The following is a 22,034-nucleotide window of genomic DNA, read 5'->3' as shown; positions in this document are numbered from 1 at the left end:
AAAATTAGCTAGTCAGGAGGCGTGTTCACCCTCAGACTAGTACCATCTCTAAGGTGGGCTACTTGAAGTAATCACGACTCGGAAAATTCCATCATTTTGGTTTCTGATGGAATTAGGTCTTCTGGGTCAGGGTTACAGCCGCTTCCCACAGGAAGTTGTCATATAGAGGGTGTAGTCACCCTAAAGGTAGGTAGCCCATTGGCTACTACCTGACACTCCCTGTAATGCCCCTAACGGCTGTCTGTGCTTCGCCAAATGCCAAAGTAACCCCCTTGGCGTAGAGGAGCTACTTCCCTGCAGCCACAGGCACCCAAGAAGCAAGATCCAGTTTACCCACCAGAATTACCGATAGTGCAACCTCCCAGGAAGAGGTTACTGTGCCCTTAATGGCCAGATTCATCCTCCCTCCAAGTGTGAGGATGTCAGGACTGACAGGAACTGCGCAGTACCAAGACTCCTTGCAGAAATCAAGGCTTGTTCTTTCAAGTCTGGACACCCACATCGGATAAAACCAACCTGCACTTTGAGAGACTTCAGGGACAGTGAGGCCCACATCAAGAATGGCCCAGCTGTCCTGTTTGCCCCCCTTCTGCAGAAACAGGGACAAAGAGTGTGTCCCCTACGGCATCCACCCAACACCTCAAAGTGCCTCTGTCTTGCGCTCCACAGCCCTAGTTTAAGGGAGGTGGCGGTGCCCGCAGGTCCTCAGACACACAGATGTCAAGTCCATCCTTGGGTCAGACCTGACTGGACTTCCAGCTGCCGCTTGCAGCCTCTTTCTGCATGCCCCATCCAACTACAAGAGACTCCCGCACCGAACCCCATGCCAAAACACACCACTGCACCCAAGCCCCATAGCCTGAGGAGAAGTGGACCAATGGTATTCCTACCTGCCTGAGCTTGTCAAGGGTCGAGCACCTCTGGTCCCCGAGTCCCAGCTTGCAGCTTCTTTCTGACTGGACCATACCCCATTGAACTGAATGGGACCCCCAACACCATAACACACCTCTGCACCCAGATGCTTCAGAGCCTCCCAAGATGACCTGTTGTGTGGCCTTGGACCTTGCCCCATACTCACCTTAAGTCTAGAAGAACAGTCCCATAAGTCGCTGTTAAGTGCCCAAATAAAGTACTTTTCCCCATAGGATAACATTCCCACTCCCTAAAATTGCAGTGTCAACTTTTGAAAACTGTAAACATTCATAACTCTAAAAGTACTTACCTGATTCCGCTGATATTGGTTTCTAAATTCATATAAAAGTATGTGTTATTATTTTTAAATTGGTGTTGCATTTCTTAATTGAGTTTGTTTCTCACTTACTGCCTTTGTGTGTGCACTAAATGCTTAGCACTACCCTCTGAAAGTCTAACTACTCTGACATACTACTACAAAAGAGAGCATTTTGGTTATCATTTGCGGCTCTGTCATTAATGGGGATGCCTGGACTCTACACAGTGTAACTCATTTTGGTCCACCTTATATAGAGCCAGCTTCTTACATTCTGCCCTCAAGGTCTATAAAGATAGAATCTATTTAAACCGTAGGGGTGGTAGATTATAAATAATTATGTGTATTTTGACAGGGACTGTTTTTATAATGGCATTGTACTCTATGGTGAAGTTTGAGGGTTGTGCAAGTGGCAATTGGGTGAATATGAGGGAATTTTTTAAGTGAAGCCAGTACCTCCACAATGTTGGAGAGTATGAGGTGAGGTTAGACTGGCAGACAGCTGCTCTGGCATAGTAATTCTGCTCACTCTAGTTTTCGAGTAAACCAATCTGGCAGAGGTGAGTTAAGGAGGAGCCAAAGAAATAAGTCATTGAAACTGTTTTGTTGCAGATGGGTGGACCATTCCATTAACAACAGTATGATGCTAGGATCTATTTTGCGTTTTGGGGTGGGATATACAATATTGTAATGAGGGATTTCTGGATTGTTTATGGATGTTGGAGTTGTTAAACAAGGGAATAAGAATTGCAAAGAACTGCAGAAATACCTAGTAATAGAGAAGGTAGTGGTAGAGAAGAGGGAAGAGTGTGGCTGAGAGGGAATCACATACTCAGTGCATGGTAGTCATCCAGAACTGTAAGAGTCAACAGATGTGCTAGCGTGTGCATGTATGGGAACAGCAGAGCTCTTCTTGTTGTCATTCAGTTTGTGTTATGTTCTTAATTTTTGTAAAGCGCACTATAACCCACAAGAATATCTTGGCACTTAGCAGTTGAGAAGTGTTGCTTAATGCTCCTTATTTGGAACATCTATATTGGTGCAACAATCACTTAGATGGAGAAGGTATTAAATACTATTTTATGATACCAAGACATACATAGACATAATCTACAAAAATATTTAGGGACACTCATTTCTCTGTGAGAGCAGTGTGTAGACTGGGGCATATACTCATTATAAATTCTTCAGGATACAGGGGCACCAATCACTGAAATGTTGTGAGGGGAGCAGTCCACAGGGAGCAGGGGCACCAATCTCTCAAATGAGGGTGTACTTTGCATGGTACAGGGCATGGGGTTGAGGGGGGAAAAGTAAGGCACACATACAGTTGAAAGTTCCCAGGTTGCAGAGGCACCAATCACTCAAATAGCGGAGGGGTTCAAAGTATAGCACAGATACATTAGAGAGGTCGCAGGAGGCTGAACTATCAGTCACTCAAAAGGACGAAAGGGGTTTACTCATACTGTTGTACTAGGATCAATAAGCTGGAGAGAACATGGTTTGGCTCAGCACATAGGTGAGGCACTTTGAAGGTACCCTGGGACTTGTAGACAGACAACTGTCTTGCCTTCATAATGTGTGTTATCTTTTATATACCACATTTATTTTGAAGTCTATTTATATGATATTATGAATGGAAAGAATCAGATATAGAAACAAATCAATGTTAATGTTTTCATTCACAGTGTAAAATCATATTAGTTACACAGAGACATTATGATTGCCAATATAATTTTTTATTTGAGTTAGTCTTCAGAACATTTGAGTGCAGAGGACCCGGAGCATGGAGACAAACTAATATGCATCATTCAGAGTTGAGAGCCCAGAAATTCAGTACTGATTATACACGCGATCACTAGTCCCACCATTGCCTCATTGGGATTTTGGGAAATACTAGTTCATGGGTTGTGGTTTTCACCTGCAAGCCATCTCTGTGTGACACATGATTATCTATAATGTGCGATTCAGTGACAGCTTCTAGGCTGAGAAGTCATCCATATGCATGTTTGCTATGCCACCTTGTGCACCACAGGTCAGTAAGCGGCCAAGCCCAGTAGTGGTTTACCAATTGCTCCCACCAATAATTGGTTTCTATACACCCATTCCGAGTAACGGGGGCCATGCTACACTTACCAGGCAAGTATTTTATTCATGCACAAAGGCACATAACTCCCTCAGGTCTCTCTGTGAGGAAGGTGAGGACCACATACACATCTGGAAGCCAAGTCCAACCCAAGGACATTTCCCACCAGCCAGTCGATAGCCAGGTCACATGGTCTGGTCCGCAGGGAACGTTTTACATAGGTCAGCAGATTTGAGAGGGAATGGCTTGTATTGTCACCTACAAAACATATTGATTGGTGCTTTTATGTTTTTTATCTAGGTTTGCCGGCCTTAGTCGTGTCTGTATTACCATAATGACAATTCTAATCCATATTTTCTAACACATTATGTTGTAGTAAGCATCGACTAACATAACTGCTGGTTGAGTGAGGCCCGATTTTGGGAGATTTCAAACTATCTGACTGGTCTGTTGTCCTTCAAACACCTTTCCTCCAAATGTACACTGTCCAAAGAGAAGGGTTTGAGATACCTGTACATTTTCTAATTCTCTGCAGAGGGGTGGCTGGTTCAGAAACCCTGGGTAGATTGAACTGGGTGTAACCCAGAAAGAAGAATATGCCAACCATAAAAAAATGGAATCTAAATTATTGTGTTTAATCAAAATGCCATTGATCTTCACCTTGAGCCTGAGTTCGGAAGCAGCCATAGATGCAAAATGTCTTTCATATCATCAAATCTATGTCTGATCCAGTGGACCCTTTAACATGGCCTGCATGCATCCTTTTTTATCTGCAAACTCAAATCATCCCTATGCTTGGAATGGATAGACATACAGATATGAAATGTTGTTTATTTCTACTTAGGAATGCAAAGACCAATTGCAGCAAGACCCTCCAGAGTAATTAATTGCTATGTGTAAATACATTTTCAGATGCATAATTTATTCTGTTGATTCTTTCAGACCAGCATTAACAGCATGATGAGTGTCTACAGTGAAACTGGTGACTATGGAAATCTGAATATAAGAGGAGAAATACTTCTGAACCTCAACTATAATTACCAAACTGGGGCCCTCAATGTCTTGGTAAAATGTTGCAAGAATTTGGCTGTCGCAGATGAGAAGAAACAACGAACTGATGCGTAAGCAGCTTTGGTCACTACGTTTTTTACTGTTGTTAGAGTGTGGAGTATTCATCCAGATAAGAGACATGTCAAAGCTGGCCGTAGGGACTCTTCCTATCACATAGGACTAACGTGTGGGATGTAGCGAATTTCTGTGCCACGCCATGCACACTTTGAATAATATTGCACATAGACATGTCTAGGAAAGTATTCACTATAAATTGAATCATCATAGAGTGCCAAGACAAAGGGGAACTCCTTGCCCCTCCCCTCCAGATAAACACTTACCTTTAATGGATTTAATCCTTGGTTAATTTTGGTACTGCAATCTGATGAACTCCTATTGCCATGTGAAGGAAACAAATTGTTCAGCAAAGAGGATGAGCTCTGGAAGCTCTTCATGGCCCCTAAAGCAATGGGACTAACTCCCCCTTTCTGTACGACCTTTCTGTTTCAGTCCATTTCTCCTTTGTTCTAGAACTTCACCGTTCACCACTTTACAGGTGATATTTCAAGTCAGTCTTAGATAAAACAGGAGATTGTTACTGCTTGTCCACAGATCCTGGGAAAGGACAGAAGTCTGGTGGGAATTACATTTTTCTTTCCTACATTCATGCAAATGAATATTCCATAATTTGGTACGAAGTGAGGTGTTCCTGCTGCTAAACTCTTAAATGTCCAAATATATTTTGACTGACTCTACTACCATTCCAAATGCAGCTTCCCGATAAAATATGTAATAGACAGAGATCAATATAGAAACGTACAAGCAGAACAAAATAAATAAACTCAAATTTGCTATGTTGTAGTATTACAATTTCCTTTAGCTCTTCAGTTAGAATGACTACATTAATTCAGATGATGATTTTTTTCACATTTATCTTTTTAAAAAAATGTAGGTAATGCAAATTCGTTAATGATGAGGAACTATGAAAGTTTCAGACTTCAAATACATTTTTCAACTTCAGTATCACAAACTAGTTAGACAAAGTCTGGTTACGCAGAACATATTGTTTAAGCACATTATAAATAACAAACACCTTCAATGTTATAATTTGCCAATGAAATCAATAAAATATGGATCTAATAATAAAGCATCCTAATATGATTAGGTGTGCTTCGATTTGTATACTCTTAGCTTACTACTGAACTCCTGGTTCCTCACAGCTTTCTCCTCAATTCCAGTTGTAGACAGGAGTACTCCAGGGTTAACTAATGTATTGAGTAATGAAAGAGAAAGTCACAGGACAGTCTTTGCCAATCAGGCCCAAATGCTGTAAAATGCACAAGAAACCAATCATTCCCAATCATCTCCTCCCCATTGTTTTGTTCCTGGGCAGCCTCCACTTTTCGGTTTCTTAACAAATGGTATGGTCTAATGGCAGAATTACTTTAATGACCAGCAAAGATACTGTTAAGTTTACACTATCCATTGATTATGATATTGGTCTAAGCATTTTCTTGGAACAATTAAGAAAAAAAAAAAGAGACTTTCCATGAATAATTACCTACCCATGCCTCGTGCTTGTGCCTTGGTTTCGGCTTGACAATGTTGGTATATGTGAATGTGGAATGGGGAGTGAAGAAAATTACAGGAAATTAGAATTGTATCTAATTTCTCTACTTTTTTTAAAGCACACCTTTTAGAGGAAATGCTAACGACAGGGTGATACTGCACACAGTTAAGTTAAATAATGTGACACATCTACAAATGTACAATTGTTATCAAAAAAAGGTACATAATATACTAAATTAATATTTTTGGTTTAAAATACAACTTTTGTAATTTACTGAGCAGTTATGTGATTGGGTCATGTATTCACCAAACGGGCACAGTGTGACTAGATACTTATTTCTATTAAAATATTATTATTTAACTCTTTACGCTTATGACAGAAACTCTTAATCAAAATTAAAATAAAAGGATTATGGTTAATTACAAATCTGTATCAATATTTTAAATAGGAATGGACACACAATCAAAATGCAAAGCAAATAATTTAGAGTCATTAGAATTTTTCATTTACCTTTTTCAATTTCTCTGTCTCTGTCCTTGAGCTAAAAACAATTCAAAATGTGAGGGTCAGAAAAGTCAATATGTCTTTCTTTTTCTAGAGGATATCAATTTGTACATGAAGTATTTAAATCAATCTGAAAAAAGGTATCAAGACGCAAACAACAGTTTTTCTTTTCTGTATCTGTTGGTTTAGCCAGCCTGCATCCATCTCTTAAGCCCAACGCTCTCATGAGACATTTGTGATTACATCTGTTTTTAATACAAATGTATTGATAGGACAGGATACATGAATGTATATGCTTTTAAAAACCTCCTTAAAATTGGTACTTAATCTTACTGTGCCAATTTTACTTCACCATTAATTTGACCATGATAACTTCAGCCACCATGAACACGATGGCCATGAAGAAGTCACATATCCTTACCTAGCCCTATCATCAAATCACCTAACCTAGGGACTGGAAGAAGAAAATGTCAAACAAAGTAAAAAACATGACAAGGTAAATGGAGTTAAAGAAATGTTAGGTAAGGAGATGATGCTCAAACAGGTTGTTAGTGAAAACATTACAAACATCTCATGAAGTTAGGTAAAACATTATAAATGTTGTATCTATGTTTGAGGATGAGAGGAGGAAGATGAGTGCATTGCTAACCAGCATGGCAAAAATGGGCTTTTCTGTCCATATGTTAATTTAAAACAGCAGAAGTCTTGTTCTAAATTTCTGCTGTTTTTTTACATGACAGCTGATAGACAAACAGTTATGTTTAGGTGGATAAATGGTTAGGTACACCTATACCACTTTCTACTCAATAAGAGCAAGAAAGGCGAAGCAAGTCTGGGAATCCTTTTACAGAAATACTGCTAGCTCCCCAAAGACGACATTTAAGGCTACAGATGTGAGCCCCATGAGGGTGCAACATAGACAGTGAACTCAGAGATGTAATCATTGTGACAGCAGAAAGGATAACCATCTACAATGTGCATGCCTGAAAAGTGGAAAAGAGAAAATACTGTCTATAGTCACAGAGAGTGTGGCAGAGGCTATGTGCTGATATCCCTGGTGAACACAGTTTCTAGATCAATTCACAACTTTTCTTGCTATTTGAGTTTTTGTCTTGTATGCCGGATCATCAATTTGCAATATTGCACTATACCAACTAAATACACAATAATACATTTTCCTCAATTAAACCCAAATGTTAAAAATTAAGTGTTGGCTAGAATGATCCAGTAACTTAATACTCGAGGGCTCAAGCTGTGTCCTCTCTTCCACCAAGTTCAATTATAAAAAATCTCTCTTTCCTCTACCATACAGTGATATAGGGTAGCTCATTCATATACTTCTGGGTGTTATTTTTCCAGACAGTGGCACATCTGCCAGCATCTGCATCCTGCTGTGACAGATGGAAAGTTAATAGTCCTCACATATTCAGTTACTTGCATCTCTTGTAAACTACTAAATAGCCAATTTTCTTTCGTTGGAAGTGTTGTCTTCTCCCTTTGGAAAAAAGTTACTTCACATGCTTTTCTTGTCCAAAATCTGAATACATACATCTGTGTATATGCTTGCCCTCCATGTGCTACATGCTTTTGAGATTCAAACTGTACTGGTGACCTACATCATAACATTATTTTGATACTTATGCACATTTGTCATTCTACAAACCATTCCCCTTCCCATACATTTTTCATACCACGCTGACTAAAAGTAATTAACACATATGATATCAATCTCTCAGACGCTTTGTTTTCAGCTACTCTTCTGTTTTGCTTTACTGAGGATCAACACTCTATGAAAGACCATTCAAGAATAGGTCTCTTGTCTACTGATACTTGTAAAATGCAATCCTTCTCACTTCCAGAAAGTCGTTTTCTTAACTCTAAATTCACATTGGGCGTATTACACAGATCTCTTTTTTTCAATCATGTGCAAGGAGGCTTTTTTCCTAATATCAAATACATTCACAGGTCTGGGCAAAAATTATGGTCCAGTTTTATGATTAAAGATTCTATGTGTGAAGTCACTTTTGAGACAGATGATGCACAACTTAAATTTGAGCGAAGACTCCACACAAATCTTTATGTTATTCTTTTAGAGCAATGTGAGGTTTTCTCTACGTTTATTGATAGAGAACATTTATGTTTCGCTATTCTGATGCCGCCAATATCATCTAGATATAGTGTGAGTTACAAAAGATGACAATAGAGCTGTCTCTTTGGGGTTTAAAATACCTCCATTCAATCTACCCCCCCCCTTCCTCCAGTGTGTCAGATCAGATGCAGTAGCATCTGAGTAGATTGGACAGTTTTAAAAAAAAACCTTTGAAATTCCCAATCAAATCTGTTTTATCCATATACTTGTCCGCACAATTGTGTTGAGCACCTATTTTAAACATAAGAAGCATGTATAGATACAGACCTCTTCGATGTACATATATGTATGATAAATATGTACAAATGTCTCCATATGGGTGTATATTTTATATTATTACCAATTGGAGAATAGTTCTGTAGATGATATGAAGGACACTATATTCTGCCAACGATATTGTAATACCACAACATTTCGAGTGTTTCCACCACAAAGCGAAACCTGAGTCGCAAAAACGTGCTGTAATTTTACCAATGCTAATGCACTCAATGTGTAGGTTAAGGTCTAACAGGTTTCCTTTTTCATCAACAGCTATGTCAAAGCTTACCTTTTACCAGACAAATCACGTCAAAGTAAACGCAAGACCAAAATCAAACCCAACAATATCAATCCTGAGTATAATGAAGTACTAAAGGTAAGACTTTATATAGCATTTTTTCAACTTATGAGAGACGTCTTTTCAGGTTTTTTTTGTTTTTAACTATATCTCCCAGTTTGAAACCTTAATCTAACAGTTTCACTTCTTATTCTTGCATCTTTGAAAACATTGTGATAGCTGAGCATCAATGGTAATTAACAAAGTTGTTTAAATAAGAAAGTGTAGAACTTTAGAGTCCTGTGCAAAATCCTGTAAGTATACCAATATACGATGATAGCGTTGCAAAACGGTGTCACAGCATCATTGAGGGTTATAGAGCAACAAATGAGTAATTAAGGGCCTTATTATCAAGAAAGGGCGATACATTATTGCTGCTTTTGTGGGCAGGAAATTGCTGCTAAATTGGCGATAATGGGCTTGATAATATGCCCTTGTGAATTCCCATAGCAGCCAAGGTTAACACCAGAACCTGGGCTGCTATGGGAATTCACAAGGACATATTATCAAGCCATTTATCACCGATAAAAGCGGCGATAATGTATCGCCCTTTCTTGATAATATGGCCCTAAGTGTGACAACAATGTTATCTAACATCATGTGCATTTTTATGTAGATTCTTCACACTAACATTATACTGATGGGAAACCAATGGAGAAATTCGGTGCTTGCACCCTGGAACTACAATAATAAGGGCCTAGAACTGCAATAATATTAATGGATCACTAAAAAAATCTACAGAAAAGGACAAATGTGTGGTAATTGTGACACTGTATATTTCTCCAGTTTCTGCAAGAATATAAAGGAACTTGTCAGTGACGTGTGAATACACGCTTTCTTAAAAGAACTGTAAATTGTAGCCTCAGATAAATATGATGTTTTTAGGAGAATATTTCCCATCATGCATGATGGTATAGCATGAAAACACATGTTCTGTATTGTGGGTTACACACCCACCACCATACATTTCTAGTGGCTTAACCAGCAACATAACGAATGAAATTGAAGCGCGTAACTTCAAACTCGAGCGCACTGCAAATGCCAAAACGGCGTATATCAAAGGTCCAACAATAACTTCAGGTTTTAATCCTTTTATTTACGGATGAATTTAAATAGTTTATTCAGTTGTGCTTATTACAAAGTAGACCGTGAAAAAGTAACACTGCTTGTACACGCCAGCTGTGTTAATAACCTCTTGCTGTCGCATGCTTGTACTTTAAAACAGATCTTTAGTGATTTTTCTTGTTCCCAGTGCACTTCGGGCTTATCATGTAGCCCTTCTTCAGGGGGTCACTACAAATTTAAATAAACATAACTGTTAGGTTTATACATATCTTAACCGTATTGTTAAAACATTACTACATTTCCTGATAGACATTTTCCCGCTATACGCTGAATTAAGCACTATACTCTTTAACCAAAAGTCACGTTAATGTTATTCCCCTTTACAACTATATACATATTCAAATGCAATTGAACAGTTTCATACCTTCAATCGATCGTAGTCTAAACAGCCTTCCGTTTCTAAAAGATGTCATTACTCTACTTCCCAACATACTTGATATTAATAGGTGCTCCTCAAACTCCGCCCTGCAGTTTTTAACCAATACAACGGTAGGTAGAACACACAAATACTACGAATCCCACAATGCTTTGTTTACAACCCTGATCCATCCACTTTGTTTAAATATGCATTTCCAACGCTATTAATATGATTTTAGCCTCGGTTTAAAGATAATGAAATAGCGTACCCCGCCCACCCTGAAGTGTATTATACATGTCATTCAGAAACTTTTTGGGTACGAGCGCCCATGAGTAGTAAATCTATGATAGAATATAACATGATTATGACAGTTCAATGTTCCACATGTTGGAACGAGTGAATAGATGGTAATTCTTCATGAAACGTTCTTTCCGTGTATTTTATCCTCAGTAATCTGGGTGCAACTTGATGAGGACAAGGGTATGATACAGCGTTCGAGGTCAAGTGCACTCCCATGTCTTGAAACAATTTCTCTGTTTGTCCAAATTTTCCACATTTTTAGCGTGCTGCTCAATTGGAGGTCTGTCCTAGAACCACGTGATGTATACAAAACGAATGAAATTGAAGCGCGTAACTTCAAACTTGAGCGCACTGCAAATGCCAAAACGGCGTATATCAAAGGTCCAACAATAACTTCAGGTTTTAATCCTTTTATTTACGGATGAATTTAAATAGTTTCTTCAGTTGTTCTAGGACAGACCACCAAAAATGTGGAAAATTTGGACAAACAGAGAAATTGTTTCAAGACATGGGAGTGCACTTAACCAGCAACATCTCATGCTGCAGCAGGAAACCTCCCCATCAGATGCCACAACAAATACAGGATTGAATGCAGCAGTAGTTGTGTGACCGTTAGATCAATTGCTGCTGCAACAGAATTCATTATGTGGACCTAATGTAATTTTCATGCCTTGATTCATCTAACTGACTGTGCATGGCAAGTTACCAGTGTAAGGATAAAATCATGATATAATACATGGGATTCTCTAATCCCTGTATAAACTCTCCAATTTCTTTATAATTGCGACGTGACGCACTCAGTCACAGATTATAAAATAACAACATCAGAACTTGACTAGTTTAAGGTATTATAGTAGAATTCTGACGTCACAATGGCTGCTGCCAGAGCCAGCAGCTAGGTGGAAGGCTTGTCTGGTCACAGAGCATAACTGAAGCAGATGTCAAAAATCAACAAAAAGGATTTTTTTTTTCTTTCTTCTGCTCTATTTTTATAGCTTTCAATCACAGGCAGAGAGAATATTTTTTTTGCACTCCTTAGAGGAAAGCTAGAATCTTTATCCATGTTTCTACCTATTTTAACAACTAACTTGTATTGAACGGTTTCTAATATCTGTTTGCAACAAATATCCTTAATTTTGCCCTAGAGTTTTGTTTTTAGTCTTCATGTTTGCAAACATGCTTACTCTTTCATATGAAAGAGCTATGCTGCAAGGTTTTAAGTGGTTTGTGTAAAAGGTGATGCTGTGACAATGTATTATATGGGAAAAAGTACCCCTGACTTATATGAGAAGGATATTTCAAAGCAAAACCAAAGGGGATGATGGACGGAGTGTTGAACATTACAAGAACTCAGCCCCAGTCAACTGATCTGGGTTTAATCCATCATCATTTTTTAGCTCACTACGCCACCCCAGTTCAGACAGGCCCAGACGTGGGTCCCATGCTCAATTTGCCACTGGATTCAAGCTAACCTGGCTGATGACGGCTGATTAGCCAGAAACTGATCCCAGGATGTTTGTTCCGGTCCAGGGAAGACATGGCTTGGCAGTTCGGGCTGGACTGTTCCAATGAGGCACAGGGTGAGACTGATTTGCATATGGCCACGTCTGAACTGGGGTGGCGGAGTGAGCTTAAGAATGATGATGGATTAAACCCAGATCAGTTGACTGGGGGTGAGTGCTTGCAATGTTCAACACTCCGTCCATCATCCCCTTTGGTTTTGCTTTGTTCGCCCTAAGCTGGCAGGGTCTGCCCAGAAGTGGGTCCCTTGCTCACTTTGCCACTGGATTCAAGCTAGCCTGGCTGATGACGATTGATTAGCCAGAAACCAGTCCCAGGATGCTTGTTTACGGTCCAGGGAAGACATGGCTTGGCAGTTCGGGTTGGACTGTTCCCATGAGGGATAGGGTCAGACTGATTTGCATATGGCCATGTCTGAACCGGGGTGACAGAGTGAGCTAAAGAATGATGATGGATTGAACCCATATCAGTTAACTGGGGGTGAGAGCTTGCAATGTTCAACACTCCGTCCATCATCCCCTTTTGTTTTGCTTTGTTCGCCCTAAGGATATTTCGAGTCACCCTGGAGTTCCATAACCTTATAAAGAAACTCGGCCTTTGGCCTTATTCCTATATCTGGTTATGGAACTCCTTGGTGACTTGCAATATACTTATAATGTGCAGCAGCGGATACTGTATCCCTTATATAATATTCTAATGCTCCTCTGACCCATTTTGTGGAAATGTATTTCTTTTCCGCAGTTGTACTTCATTTTTCTCACTGTTGTAAATTGCCTACTTAAGCTTCATTAGTTTTATGGCGAACTATAAGGTCACAACCTGGTTCCATAACCACAGACAGTGGATAATTAGTAACACCAAAATATCGTCAGAGTCACAGCAAGCAGAAACAAAGGACACATGAACTCAAAACAGATTTACTATAACAAATAATAACTGAATGTTGATAACACAATCTGGAATACATTTGCTCACATATATGTACCAATGTTTACATTGTGATCAGTGCTCAAGATCTGGCTGCATATCATTAAGTTCAGTTGCACAGAAATTGCAGACATCCTAAAGACATTTATGACTGGAACAGGGCAACAAAACGTTTGTTATATCCATTAACATAACTGCCTGCATAACTGCCTGCACAGAGCAGGAGTCTGCAAAGACAGGTTGCTACAGAAAAACAAGAATTCATGCTAGGACACTGTGCTCAAACATTGGTGGTCTCATACAATTATATTGGACACCTGGATTTCATCATATTCTGCAGCAAAGTGGCTAGGTAAAATACTGTGTCTAGGTTAGAATATTGTATCGTGGGCTATTGCCAGATTTCCCCTGTATAGTGGACCACCTTCCACAGCCAAGGTCAATCTGTGTGATTTGTACTCTGCAAATCCAATTTTCCAGGCTTTGTGAATATCTGCCAATATGTTATGGCTTTGCCTTCAGCACTCTGTCTATTATGGTACCTAGATCACTTTCACTATATGAGTGAAACCTTCTCAGCAGAGGCATGGGTGATCGTTTGTTGAGATGGACACCTCATACACTGTTGATATAAGCTGAATTTTTCCAAACCTTTGGAAAATATAGCAGAAGCCTATCATCCCACACCATTTGGACCTGCTGTTCTTCTTTACAATGCCACTTAAATAAGTGTTCCTTTCATCTTATGGATGCATGCAACAGTCCACAAAATAACTAAAGACCCAGGAGTATCCATCCATAAGGCAGGTTGCAGAGTATAAATAGCTGTCTTCTCTTTATCTTTAGAGCACACATAGGGTCTTATTTATCGGAGCCCTGAATCACTTTTGCACCATGTAAAGTGGTACATGTGTGAGGCAGGGCTCTCATAAACATTTATGAAGTCACGCAAAGCCACCCTGTGTGGCTTTTAGTTGCCTCATATAGCATGAGTAAGGCCAGGCAGCACAAATCGATCTGTTAAAATGATATAGATGTAGGAATGCTATCTGTCTCTTAGGCCTACTATTTAGTACTGTTGTTTTTCCGCCTTTCTTAAAATAGTTTTAAATTTAGCTTGAATGATTGGATCCTTTAGGATCAGGACAAATGAGATTGAGTGGATGAGGAATATGTGTTGTGTTGAATGCTTGAATGATTGTGTTGTGGGGATGTGTATCTTTTCTTTAACTTTTCCTTTTGTGATATTACATCAATGAACATTATTCGATTGTATATACAAATGAATGCTGATTAAAGTTAATTTATGAATATGTTCTAACTTTGTTTATTGATCGTTCCTTGCTGGGAGGGAGATCTAATTCTTGGCGACTTAGTTATATGGTCTGCAATGGAAAGTTGGCCTTTCAAGACTCCTAGTTTTCCATGGCAGCTTTGTTAGAATAGTCAATGCCCAGCTTAACGGGGATGCAGTGTACTTTGAAAGAGATAGAGGATAATACAGTTCTAATAGCTGCAATAAAGAATGTATAGTGAGGATTGTTACTTTGTAAAATGGACACGTTGACTATATATATATAAGCACTTAAATAAGGCACATAATTTAATGGAGTCATAAAATACCAGACAGGAATTACAGGCAGCTGCACTGGTAGGCAAACTCTTTATGATCCAAATACAGGGTTTGGGCATCTTGATCACTAGCTGATTGTAATCACTGTGCTGTTCGTGCTTTTTGTCAGTAATGAGGATCACAACTTCACCACCAAATATACCATCTACTATTTTATTAAAGTATACCAGTCTATTACGATCTTTTACAACACAAGTGACACTCTTTTTGACCAATGCAACCTGCTGAGAAAAACATGAAATTCAATGTTCCCAGTATTTGTGGTTAAGACGTATTCACCTGAGAAGTCTGATTTGTCACTTAATTTACCATTGGATTGCACATTTCTTCCTGAATGTTTGGTGATCCAGAGTAGCAGCACTAGGTCAATGGCTCTGTCTTCAGTAGGGACAAGTCCTTGCATCAAATGGGATAGACTGGCCCTTATTTGAAGAGGTTGTCTGTACCCACCCATATGAAGTAATGCAGTGTAAGGGTTATCAGCAATTTCCTAGCCATTTTAAAGGCTTACGTTTGCAGCAATACATTGCTTTGCATCACCTGATGGACTGCATAATCTTTAGTACATATGGATCAGTGAGCCTGACATTTGGGGGCATTGTGTGCATGGGTGCCTGGGCTCAAAGTGCATACACAAGAAACATGAAGGACCTTGTACAATATCTGAATCTAGCTAGCCTGATGCCAACTGGTTGATAGCACACAGAGCAGCAGCAAGGCACGGGACCCACAAATGCGGCTCTTTACTTCTTTCTGCACCCTGGTCAGGTAGGATGGTGGCCCAAGCTCACTGCCATACTTTGCAGAGGCTTGTGGGTAGCTGTAAAAGGCAAGGTGCAGAGGTTTTACATAGGTGAGGGAAAATGTAAAGCAAATCAAACAGGCAGAGAATGAGCTTGTTTTGTGCTCTGTGTCCCCATATTGTAACTCTTTTGGGTACCTGGGTGCTGCTAGGCAAGAAAGGGCAACACTAGCAACAGACTGGACCTTTCCGTCTTTTTTTTTAAGCTTTATTTAGACAACCATTATTGCATAAAGATATCAGCATAAAACAGGGGATATATTCAAAAATAGTATAGCACATTAACAGGGCTGATATCAAATATTAAAAGACAAAAAGCATTTTATGAGGATTTAAGACGGAGGGAAAGGGGGAAGAGAGGGAAGAGAGGAGGAGGAAGGAGTGAGGAGGGGAAAGGGATAGATATTAACATTGCAATATATAAATATCAATTATGGCCTAAAAACACGTTATAAGTAACAGTATATAATGTCTAGCATAAAAAGTAATGTAAACATAAGAACCAGTAAAAGGTGGCAAGAAGGAGAGAGTCAAAGTACTTCAAGGAGGTTTAAAGTTTTCTGAATTGTTATGTGGAAATTTCTTCAGGGCCAAACAATCCAAATATGAAGTGAGAGGCAACCAGAAAAGATCCGTGTTACGGACTGGTTTACAGGAAGAGGCAAAGGTGACATCAAGTCTGTGAAAGTGGTATAGGGTGTTCCACCAAGCTTGTATAGATATATTTGTAAGAGATTTCCAATTAGATGAGATGTGTTGAAATGCAAGAGCAATCATAAGATCGAGAAGACCATGTGAGTGTGGTGGAAGATCGAGAGAGTCAGAAAGTCTATCTATAAAAAGAAGAGAAATGGAGTAAGGGACAGAAAGTGTAAAGATGCAAGAAATATATAGTCAAACTTTTTCCCAGAATTTAGAGACAACAGGAAAGAGAAAATATGTAGAAGATCAGCCTTAGGAGAATGACATGTCCAACAAATAGAATTAGAAGAGGAGGAGAAACGTGACAAAGAAAGAGGGGAAAGATAGAGTTTGTGATATAAGTAAAACATAGACTGAGTAAGAGAAGCAGAACGAGAAACTTTTAAGGATCTGTACCAAATTTTATCCTAGAGAGCAACAGACCAAGAACATCCCAAGTCCACCTCCCAAGAGAGTTCTAGTTTAGATTTAACACAATCTGGACTAGGAGAAGAAAATATTTTATAAATAAGAGAGGACTTAGGTAGGGTAAAAAGAATTTTAAGAAGGGGAGACTGAGGTACAAGAGATGTTGAGAAGGGGAGAGAATAATAGCGGTCAAGAATAATTGCCATAAGAATAGTACATTTCTGTAAAAAGGAGTGAGGGCAATGAAATAAGAGCTGAAATTGGTGAAAGGAGCAAGGTGACACTCCATCAAAGAGTTGATTAACCCACATAACGACTTTTTATCGCCAATAATTCCAGAAGATTGGTCTATTATTGAGAAGAATAAGTGAGTTTTACCAAATAGGGATGTTTAAAAAAGATTCACGTGTGATGGTAGTAGGCTAAATCAAGGGTCGGAAATATGGAAAATTAACTCCACCATTAGCTAAAGAAATTCTAGATTTTTTACTTCTCCAGAGAAATTTCCAAAGGTACAAGTCAATACGCTTAAAATAGATTGTAGGAATTTGAAAGGGTAACATGGAAAAGATATATATCAATATGGGGGCAATCATCATCTTGATTGAATCCAAACGTCCCCACCGGGAAAGAAAAAGAGAATTCCAGGTGGTAAATGATTTTTCAATACGGGACAAAACTGCGGACATATTCAACTTGATTGAAGAGGCACTAGAATTATTAGAGAACCAAATACCTAAATATTTAATCTTCGAACTATTCCAGGCAAACCCAGTAGAGGAGAAGAGATGAGGGAGACAAGTATTCCTTAGAGGAAGAACTTCTGTCTTCTCTGAGTTAATCTTATATCCTGAAACCTGTGAAAAAGAGTCAAATTCAAATATTAAAGGGGGAAAGAATGTTTCTGGATCATAAATAAATAGGAGAATATCATCTGCATATGCAGAAACTTTCAACTGGTTATCACCATAAGGAAAACAGGAAATGGAACTATTGTTACGGATGGAAGATAAAAAGGGCTTAAGAGCAAGAACAAAAAGAAGAGGGGATAAGGGACAGCCTTGACGGACGCCTCGTTGGAGAGTGAAATATGAAGAAACTTGTCCATTCACAAGGACCGAAGCTGTAGGTGCAGAATATAACAGGGAAATAGGGGAAATGAATTTGGGACCAAAACCGTTCCAACGTAAGGAAGCAAACAAAAAAAAACAGTCGACTCTGTCAAAAGCTTTCTCTGCACCAACAGAGATAGCGGCTAAAGGAATAGAAAGAGAGGAAGCTTTAATCAATACATTAAGAAAAAGACGAAAGTTATCAGAGGTAAGTCTACCTTTAACAAAGCCACATTGCTCCTTACCAATGAGATGCGGCATAAAGGGATCTAAGTGTAACGCAAGCAATTTAGCAAATAATTTATAGTCCACATTGACTAACGAAATCGGGAGATAATTTTTACAGAATTGGGGATCACGACCGTCTTTAGGGATAAGGCAAATAGTGGCATCTTGAAAGGTGCTATCCGGATTGCCAGATGAATAAAATGATTGAAAAAGGATTAAAAGTTTGGGAAGTAAAAGATCAGAAAAATGTAAGTAAAATTCAACTGGGAAGCCGTCTGGACCAGGTGATTTTCCTTTAGTGAGGGTATTCAAAGCTGCAGAAAGCTCATGTAATGAAAGATCAGTTTCAAGGTCAGGAAAATTAAGATGAGAAGTAGAGGGTTTAGGAAGTTTCTCAGGGTAGGACTGAATAAGGGAAGACGTAGGAGGGGATTCTGGGGTATAAAGATGTTGATAAAACGATCGAAATTGGTCAAGTATATCTTTGTGGAGGAGAGTGTTGTCAGAAGAATAAATAGAGTCAATAAGAGTACGCTCCTTACATGCTTTGAGGTTGTTAGCTAAAAGCTTCCCCGATTTGTTATGACCACCATAGTAACGAGCGCTACTTCGGAGAAGTAGCGATGAGGCATTATCAGTAGATATTTATTAAACTCCAATTTAGCTCGTAAAAGATCGGGTGAAATAGACTTATCTGAAGAGGTAAAAAATGTATGTTCCAACGTTTTGATATGAGCTAGTGAGGTTTTCCTTTTCTGGAGATATTGTTTCTTTTTCTTAGAGACAAAGTCGATTATGAATCCTCTTGCAGTGGCTTTAAAGGAATCCCATAGGATATGGGAAGGAGTACTAGGATCACAATTAATCAAAAAGAAATCATTAGCAAAGGTACGAAAAGAGGAAGAGAAATGAGGATCAGTAAGAAGGGAAGTATTAAACCGCCAGCGGGAAAATCTAGGGTGTGGTGGGAGTAAATCAAGATCTGTTACGACAGGAGCATGATCTGAGATTACTATGGGTTCAATAGAAGAAGACAATAAGTGTTGAGATAAAGATTGAGAGAGGAAAATGTAGTCAAGACGGGAAATAGACTCATGAGGAGGAGAGAAAAAGGAATAGTCCAGGGTGTCAGGATGAGAGAGTCTCCAAGAATCAATAAAATGTGACTGCAAAATAGTGTCAAGGAATTGTTTGTGAATTTTGTGAGGTATAAAGCGAACTGTGGATTTACGATCAATGAACGGATCTACAATCTGGTTACAATCACCACCTAAAATAAATGAGTCATCTTTATATTGCATAAATTTTTTCATGATTGAAGGGCAAAAAAGGCAATCAGGTTGTGTGGGACCATAGATATTAAAAACAGTTAAAGGTACAGAATTAATTAGTAGCTTAGCAATTATCCACCTCCCATTGGCATCATTTTCTTGCGACAAAACTTTACATTTTAATTTCTTGTGACATAACATAGCAACAGCATTCTTTTTATTGGTGGAAGGCGAGAACAAGACCGTACCCACCGAGCTCCTTTTTAATTTAAGGGATTCAGCCTCTGTAAGATGGGTCTCTTGTAAAAGAGCTATATCAGGGTTAAGAGAGGCAAGGTGAGAAAGGACTCTCTGCCTCTTAATCGGACTAATAAAACATTTTACATTCCAGGAGATAACTCTGAATTTACAAACAGCAAAACATCAATAGAAACTAAAACTTCAATAACACATACAAGTAAAATAATGCCTAAAATTACAAGAAAGAAGAAGTAAGAAAAGTAGAGTACATCACAGAGCGTACCGGAATGAGGTAAAGCAAAGAAAAAGAGGTTTATACCAATATAGGCATAAAAGAAGGGCAAAAGAAGAGGAAAAGTGAACTTAATCATTGAATAAGAAGGAGAAAGTAGGGAGAAAGGGGAAGGAAGAAAGGAAGAAAGTACAAGAAGAGACAGTACATATCCAAAAAGGATGACTGAGAACAACATAACTGAGGGGAATATAAAAGAGGACAATGGGGCAATGGCGACACTCAACAAGATGAACCACCCGAAACCTGGGAGTCCAACCGCACCAGGACGGAAGACAAAGGAGGGGGAACCATATGAGTTGAGGGCAAGCACACCAATGTATCTATATAAATAAATATAAAAAGTGGTGAACAACAGGAAAATTCATTAGGATACATACAACAGACCAGCGAATCAATGTTAAAACATAGAGAAATCAGAGAAATTACAATATCAAATGGGGATAAACGTTAAAAGAGAAATAAGCAATGAAAGAAATTGAGGGTACACGCAACAGACCAACAAGTAATTCAAAGAGGTAGGGACTGTGGAGAAATAACTATGTCTAAGGAAGATAAACATGAAAAGAAAAAATAAATAAGCGTTGAAAGGAACTATACTAAATCTTTTGGAGGTTCATCAAAAAGCAAACTTAAGTATAGAATAGTATCAGAAACACTGTAAGAAAAAATAATTAAAAGAATCAACCATAAGAAGAAGAGGAAGTATCCATGCCACTGTTAGACTGAATATGAATAAAGTTTTTAAGTTCTGCAGGATCTTGAAAAGTCCATGTTCGGTTTTGGTGAGTGACTTTAAAGATAAATGGATGAAATAAGCCATATCTAGCACCAAGAGATCGCAGAGGAGCATGAAAGTTCCGAAATTCTTTTCTTCGAGACGCAGTAGTGTTGGAAACATCCTGGGAGAGAAATATCCTCTGACCCAGCCAAGAGACTTGACGCTTAGATCTAGGTGCGGAGAGGACTGAAAGAAGATCTGTGAATCTCAAAAAGAGAATGATGACTCCTCGTGGTTTAGTTAAAGTAGATGAGCGTGGACCGAGTCTGTTTGCCCTTTGGATGCTGAGAGAAGTTGTGGTTGGCATATCCAGAATTATCGGAAGGAAGGAGGTGAAGAAGGTCAGAGGGTCATCACCTTCCAGAGACTCCGGTAATCCATAGATGCATAGGTAATTCCTTCTATTCCTATTTTCTAAGTCTTCAGTGTGGCATTGCAGAGCAAGCAGGGACTTTTCCAAAGAGGAGATGAGTTGAGAATTGACTTGTATCTCTGAGACCTGCTGCTCCACAGATGTCACTCTATTATAAGTAGTCGACCATTTCTCCTCAAGAAACTGCATCTTGTTATTGGCTTCCTCTACAAACGGGCGCAAAGCGCGTATCTCCTCCAAAAGCAATTCCATAGAGATGGGAGATGGTGGCTTATCTGTAGATGGAAGATCATGCTTCAGGCGTTTAGTTGATGTAGAAGGGGAAGAGTTCTTGTTTGAAATGGGCTGTGTTGGGGAAAAGCGATTAGGAGCAGCTCCAGCTATTTGGGTTGTAATAGAGGAGGAGCTTGATGTTGAGGTAAGTGAGGGTGTTGTAGCAGGAACACTCTTCGATGGTACGAAAACAAACTTTTGATTTTGTAATTTGCCCATAGGAACTACTTCCTGTCAGTTAGTGAGTTAAGTAAGGAGCATTATGTGGAAGGAGGTTAATGGCGCAAACACAAACAAAAACAAGAATTGTCCAGTCTCAAACAATGACGAATATCCACTGTAAAGCAGCAAGATGAGTAAGGGCTACACTGCAGATATTCAAAGCTCCCACCACAATAACAGTAATATGCGCGCACAGTGGCAATAAATTCCTGAAGTGACACACCTGCCCATAGATGAACATAAACAACCTGCCCTCATGGAAGAAATCAAAGAGTTATGTATCA

The 22,034-nt window shown here is 39.1% G+C and overlaps 1 protein-coding gene across 3 annotated transcripts in view; it reads left to right on the top strand.

Moving 5' to 3' along the window:
• The window catches only part of SYTL5 (synaptotagmin like 5), a 1,215,112-nt gene that overhangs the window by 1,114,166 nt on the left and 78,912 nt on the right, over positions 1-22,034 (top strand). For all 3 annotated transcript variants that reach the window (XM_086934158.1, XM_086934159.1, XM_086934156.1), the window contains 2 exons: positions 4,257-4,435; positions 9,119-9,221. In XM_086934158.1, coding sequence (XP_086790284.1) covers positions 4,257-4,435; positions 9,119-9,221 — 282 coding nt within the window. The remainder of the gene's footprint in view (positions 1-4,256; positions 4,436-9,118; positions 9,222-22,034) is intronic.

This window comes from Lissotriton vulgaris, chromosome 8 (assembly GCF_964263255.1).
Source record: "Lissotriton vulgaris chromosome 8, aLisVul1.2, whole genome shotgun sequence".
Lineage (NCBI taxonomy): Eukaryota > Metazoa > Chordata > Amphibia > Caudata > Salamandridae > Lissotriton > Lissotriton vulgaris.
Note: the sequence above shows the minus strand (reverse complement) of the source record. Positions and strands in the feature narration are given on the sequence as shown.